Source organism: Teleopsis dalmanni, chromosome 1, assembly GCF_002237135.1.
Source record: "Teleopsis dalmanni isolate 2A chromosome 1, ASM223713v2, whole genome shotgun sequence".
NCBI lineage: Eukaryota > Metazoa > Arthropoda > Insecta > Diptera > Diopsidae > Teleopsis > Teleopsis dalmanni.
The window spans coordinates 230303991-230311347 of record NC_051846.1 but is presented as its reverse complement, the minus strand read 5'-3'; the positions used below and the strand labels follow the sequence as shown (position 1 = coordinate 230311347).

Below are 7357 nucleotides of genomic sequence, written 5' to 3'. Positions count from 1 at the left end.
ATGAAATGCGCCTTCGAATCATTCAATTTCAAGCAATTGAAACATAAGTTCCGTGGCAGCGTCGCATACTTTTTACGCATATGAGCCATAAAATTCTTGTAAGTAGTATAACTTCTGTTGCAGCAACGACAAGTCATATTTTGATATTGTGACAAAAAGTCCTCATTCTGTTGTAGAAACACTATTTTCTCGTCAGTTAGTAATTGCTGATACTTTTCTGGACTGTCATAATCATAACCACCCGCCTCGCCTTGATTGAAAGCATTCACAACTAATTGACGATATTTTTGTTGTGACAGTAACGAAGATGTGTCGGCAGCGTTAGAATTTTGATTAGTACGACGCAACTCTAATGCCGCGGCAAGAGCTGCTGTAGGTCTAGTAATTGGTGTACTATTAGCAGAAGCCGGACCGAATTCAAAAAGGTTGGGATGCAAGTTACGTTCATGACGACGTGCATTTGCACGCGTAGAAAATTTTAAGTTGCACGCACGGCAGGATGCTTCTTTGACATCACTTATAACAGAAGGTTGATCACTCGAAAAACTATAATGTGGAGGTTCCTACAAAAAAAAATGGCGTTGCATTGATTATGTACTGTTGAAATTTTATTATATATTACCATTATTGGCTCCTCCTCTTCTTCTTGTGTGCGTTCCAAAAACATTGTTGGGTCAACAATATCATCAGATTCATCATGATGCTTCATACTATAATCGTCATCATTATCCGTTGGTTCTTCCTTAATTTGTACTGCAGGTAAAGGCTGCAATTAAACAAAATACAGATTTCAGATTATTATATTATATTGAAGATATTTAATAAATAAAATAAAATATATTTCAACTGAATGTCGTCATATATACAACACTAAAAAATTAGCACTTTTTAGAAGATTTTGTTATAAAAAAATAGTAACGTTAAAAATTTATAAGGTATTGTCGGAATAGTCGTTTAAGATCGATATGACGTATATGTCTTTAAATAAACTGTTAAAAGGGATTATCAAAAGAATAAATCTTTTGATAATTAAATCAAATTATTATGAAAGCTAAATAAAAAATATTTCCAAACATTTTTAAAAATTAGGATGCGTATATGGGCATAGTATTACAACCCTACTTTAGCCAAAATATGTTAAATATTTTAATTTTGTAGATGTTAACTTTTTTCTTAAAAAAGGTAGAAAAAACTCTGCTTGAACGAGTTAATTTATACATGGAAATAAATCTTAAAATATATATTAAAAATAATATAGTTTAGCTGGTAAAACCCCTACACGATACATTTACATTATAGGAGTATCGTCTAAACAAACGCAATTGCTGTGCAGCATTTGAAGAGGTTGTTGTAGCAACCTCTGTTGCCGTTGGTTGCTGTTGAGGCAACGGGCTAAGACTTGTTAGATCTGATAACTGCGATAGTACAGGTAATTGCGGCAATTGTGGTAGCAACATTTTCTGTTGCTTTTTACGTTTTATTTTAGTTTTAAATTGTTGCTGAGATTTCATTAGCAATTGTTGTTGGAATGCATGATGTGCTTTGGATTTAAATGGTTGTGTTAAGAGTTTTATTAATTTATGCTGCTTTTGTTGTTGCTGCACAGATTGTTGTTGTTGACGTTTCTTAGGACTCACATAAACTGTTAAAGATTTTCGCTTCTTTAACGTGGTAATTCCATCCAATATTGATGATGCCAAGCTACTTTGTTCTTGATATTCATCTTGCGTATTATCAGCTGGTGTTGTTGTTATGCTTAAGTTATTATCTACCCAACTGCGTTGTTTTTTCTGAGATGTAAGGCAACGATTTTTAAAACTCTGCCAAGAGTTCAAATAGCTAATGCAGGCGTGACATATACGCAGCGAGAGGCGATCATAAGATGTTATCTGAAAAAAAATAAAACATATTTTAGTTATTTTTTAATTATATTTTTTTGTCTTATCTATATAATTCGGTTTTTATATATATTTTTTTACTTAGACCATTTGCCTATAGTAAATCGTCTCAATTAAAGGTTTGATTGCTTGATGAAGCTTTAAATACAGCGAGAAGAGAATAAAACCATTGCAATCTAAGATGAGAACACATTTTGTTAAAGAATTTTCTATCAATATTGAGTACATAACTCAGTAACCAGAATTCGATAATAATCTAATATGAAAAGATTTTGTTAAAGAATTCTCTACAAACGCTGAGTGTATAACTTAATAACCAGAATTTAATAACAGATGGCACCACGCATGCAAGCAAAGTATGTAATACCTCAATGACATATACAACGTTTTGAAGTTCCATTTGACAACTTTCCTCTGCAGTAAAGAGATATTATGTACATATACGATTTTAGCAATTATAGAAAATCTTTAGAATTATGGGAAGATTTTTTAACCCTCTATTTGCATAAAAGAAACTGTTGCCAATTGTCATCGTTTACTGGTGATACTGTATGGTGACGATACTATAATGAAATCATGGTGCGTTTAATGTGGTTTTAATGTTCTAAAAGTGATGATTTGTCATATTAAAGACAAAGAGTCATTACACCAACCCAAAAGGTTTGAAAATGCAGAGAAAGAATCTTTGAATGATTACTCTACCAAAATTTGTGTCAACCGCTACAATAAATTGCAGAATGATTGGGGTGACACAAGCAGCAAATGCCTAAATGGAATGGTGATGAAAAGTGGATCCACTACATTAACTCTAATCACAGAAAACCGTATGTTAAGCCCGATCAATCAGCCACATATCCATGATGCTTAAGTTATATTCTATAATTGGTGAGATCTAATACTCGTACGTGAACTACTGAGACAATTTATTTCTATAATCTATTTGATCGTTTAGTGAAAATTGAAATATGAAGTGATTGTGTGTAGGAAAATCTAATATGAGAAAATTTTGTTTAGTAATTCTTAGTCAATAGAAATGAGAGATAATTATGTTATGAGTAAAGTCAAAGCTTATTTTATTCTTCCTTCATAATTTTTTAACTGGTCAGATATATTATAATATATTATATATATTGTATTATTATCACACATATTACGTGAAAAAGTGCAAACAACATTAACATCTTCATTTAAACGATTCATATTAATTAATGTTTCCAAAGTATTGTATTTAAAATTGGACTTTATTCTTATAATCTCACATTGGCACTAACTTAATGCTAAAACATTTGTTTAAATAAACTAAAATAAAAAGAGAAATGCAACTGCGTCCAAAACTTAGGTACTGAGAAGGTACTAGATAACTCAGGTGCCTGCACATTTAGGTCGGTACAGATATGAATCACTCACTATAAAATCAGAAGTTATAATTACGTGTAACGGTAACTCTTCCTTTTATTAACTCTTCCTTTTATTAAATTTGTGATAACTTATATTTAAAGTAAGGTGCTATTAAATTGCACACTAGAGTTCTTTTATTGTTGTAGTCTTTTACTTCGACTATAGTCAACCTAGGTGGCTAAGGACGACTCATGTCTGTAATAGCCAACTATTACGGGAAGTACACCAACATTAAGGATGAAGTGCCGCTTTTAATTCTCATTTATCACTCATAAAAGCAGCATCGTTTTCCCATAGCCGAAAAGTGATATCAATAACAACAACAGTGTAAACTACTAGTGGACCTACAGGATAAACAATCACAAATTTTTACTACTATATCAATAGGTATATACGGTAAATAAATGAGGTGCCCAATCAGTTCTAAACTTTTATTTTTAGTTAAAGCTATTATTAATACCATTTACAGTTATTTAAACTGTAAATTAAACATGAAGTGCACCTGATACTATCACATTTAGAATAACATCTATATATCTACTACCAGAAGAATGTCTTTAGTGGACTCTATTTAGTCTTTCGAACTATTTTATAATTAATAAAATGGTTTTTTTTTGTAATTAGATGTACTGTATGTCAAGCAATCCAAATAATTACACATAGTAGTACGGATAGACTTCATGTGTAATGCATACAAGCGATAGCTTAACTGCAACTTAAAACGATGCTATTTGGTAGGATGTTCTTCTTAATGCTGCTACAATGTCAATGACCTAATATGAATATATGCAAAAGCACACCCAATATTATGTCCTGTGAGTAATTATATTTGTATTGGTTTGTTTGTGTAGGCATTGTCAATATGTATGTGCGTGCATTGCGTTTATTGTGCATATGTAAAGCGGTTTTGGTATACCTAAGTACATGATTATCTGCACAAAGGTATGCAATGTTCCTACTACTGTTACTTTTGCTTCCAATGTTGTTGGTATTGTTATTGTTGTTGCCTTGAGAAAGATGCCCTCCATTATCAAAAGAAATTTCATTTAGTTTTCAAACTTATATTCTATATTAAGTGTGACGGAAGCAAAAGAAATTAAGATGTGAGTTGTCTTTTAATTTTAATTAAATTTTTTTTTAAACTAAAAACTATGAAATTTGATAGAATTGGCATAATATCTCTGATAACATATTTCACCTAAACATATATAAATTATATGATTCACTTTGGTTTATACAACAAATTATATCCTTGGTTTACAGTTAGTTGCGTGAACTATTTACAAAGGAGTAAGTAAACTCCATTAAAATATCTACGGGTCGTTTTAGTATAATCAATTAGGTAAATTGAGCATTTGCTTATATTAAAATTTAATAGAACTTTTAGTTTATAATTAGCTGTTCCCTTTCAACACTGTCTCTTAATTCAGTGGTAAAAGTTGCGGTTGCATGGGTGCATATTCGCTAATAAGTAGATATTGGTTTCGTCCATCAAAGGGAACAACAAAAGGAGCTCACAGAACATATAAACGATTACTACTTGTTATTATTTCGTTGTTGTTGTTGCTTTTCGTGTTGTACAAATGTACAAGAAACACTCAAACCTAAACACATTAAGCGCTCACTCACCTCTTATTCATTGTATCTGAAGGCAATCGAAAATGTGTGCATCAAATACATTTTCATAATACAAAATCTTTTGTATACATAACTGCTGCCTACCTACCTTCCTCTGCCTACCTTCCTACCTTTCTACTTCCCTGTTTTCCCGACTAACTGAAGCATATATTTTAACATACACATATGTGTATATACACAGGATATAAAGGATATTAAACTAGGAGGTAAGAGTGTGGACAATATGCACAATCGCAATAAATGCAGTTACAACTGCAGCTACAACAACAAAAACAACAAGAACAACATTAAAAAAAGAACTTATTCTATTAAACGCAAACAAAACAATTAAATTGACCTCATCTCTGTGTGTTTTAATAAATTTTAAACAGGACTTTACATATCCATTGGAATCATTTCTGCTCAGCCAGCAACAAATGTTCATTCACCTTTATCATACCAGATCATCTCATAAACACCACAAATATGTAAATATTTTTTGAAAAATTAATTCAAAGGATGCACTTCACTTGTTTTTTTTTTTTATATGTATTAAAGGCTAATTAGCTTGAATTAGAAAATCACAGGATAAAATAATAATTTTTATCAATTAAAAAATAATAATTATTTATAACAAATATAAAGAAATTTTAATGCCACGCATTTCTGTATCGACAAATTAAATACAAGATGAGAAGACTCAACGAACGAGTTGACGTGTCTGTATGCAAATTGACCGCGTTGTATAAAGGTGAAAATACCAAAAATATTATTGAGATGCTCCGTAAAGATATCAGTTTTGCGGTAGGTTTTTTGATGCATCACAGCAAATTAGGGAACCAGATTAAAGATTGAATCATTTTGAATTTGAAAGATTGAATCTTTTAGAATTTGGAAGATTGAATCTCCTAGTATCAAAAAGACTGAATCTCCTAGTATCAAGAAGATTGAATCTCTTAGAATTTAAGAGATTAAATCTCCTAGAATCCAAAAAATTTAATTTCCTAGTTTCTAAAAGATTGAATCTCCAAGTATCTAGAAGATTGAATCTCCTAGTATCTAAAAGATTGAATCTCTTAGAATCTAAAATATTGAATCTCTTAGTAACTAGAAGATTGAATCTCTTAAAATCTAGAAGATTGAATCTCTTCGAAACAAGAATATTATATCTCCCTATTAATGATTTCTGTCGCAGTTATAGGGAGACTGATGAAAGTGCCACACATATGCTTTGTTACGGTCCTGTGCTCTCTTATTTTTATATACTTTATCTACCAGATAGACTTAATGTCTTCTTTACCGAAATATATACCGCATATTAGGATAGTCATACTGAATGGTAGTAGTAAGCATTAGAGATTAATACATTAACCAACTAAAGAAGGAACACAAATTTTTCATATAAAACAGTAATACATTGTAAGTGATTATCTAAATTTATAATAATTATTAGATATTATTTTTAGAAAAAATCCTATTAAATAAAATTTTATTATCTTGACATAAAATTTTTTTAACAAAGTTTTTATGACTAATCTAATTATTGTCGGTGAGGACCCAGAGATCTATATATCTTCGTGTCAACCAATTCCAGATAATTTATCTGTTAACACCACAAAATCACATAGAAAATAAACTATAACTAAATTAAGATTATGACTTATTTAAATTAACTTCAAATTATAAACTAACTCAGGCATAACTGGAACAACTATAAAAGATGGTTTAAACCTATACATCGATAACAAAATTATTTGCATTATTCAGAAATCACATAAATTATTCTTTATATATTTTATTTTTTATAATTTTTTATTATTCAAAATATTACTAAGAATTGATTAATGAAATGTAGATATGTGTGTATGTAATGAAAAATGTAAATATAAATAACGTACAGGAAATAATAGATGGCTATTGCCATAGCTACGTGTCAATTCTAATGAACCAAAACTGAAATTAATTACCACATTGAGCAACGTCACAGCTAAGTCGATGCACAAGATTCCTTATTTATATAGCACCCATTTTCTTGGAAGTAAAAAAATTTAAAGTGAAATAATTTTTTTTTAATCTATTCTATATATCTCAAATACACTACCTTACTAATTTAAATTATTATTTAAAATTAAAAGTAGGGATTTTTTTGTGTAATTTCCAATTAGTGTCATAAACAGATTTCAATATATACAAAAGATATATGAGTGATAAGGTACGGAATGGGAATGTGTGCAAATTAATGAAGTTACTAACTCTATGGAACTAACTTATAAGGCTCTAAGTTTAAAAGCTCAATGGAAGTAAAAAAATGGTCTACATCATTAGAAGTTACATTTAGTATACACATTAGGGATGGATGTATTTTAAGCTATATTCTGACATCAGTTAAGTTTAACAATTTTAAACGATGTGAGTAGAGGTTAAGTCTACGCTTCACAGCCACT

At 30.1% G+C, this 7357-nt stretch overlaps 1 protein-coding gene across 1 annotated transcript; it reads right to left on the bottom strand.

The window, feature by feature from the left end:
• Positions 1–5: 5 nt before the first annotated feature.
• LOC119667633 (zinc finger protein hangover-like) lies at positions 6–4324 on the bottom strand (the record flags this gene model as incomplete). The annotated part of the gene is made up of 4 exons (XM_038076937.1): positions 4265–4324; positions 1638–1889; positions 623–766; positions 6–563 (listed from the first exon to the last, which is right to left on the bottom strand). Coding segments are annotated over exons 1-4 (1014 nt in total), but the record flags the coding sequence as incomplete, so codon positions are not given.
• Positions 4325–7357: the final 3033 nt, after the last annotated feature.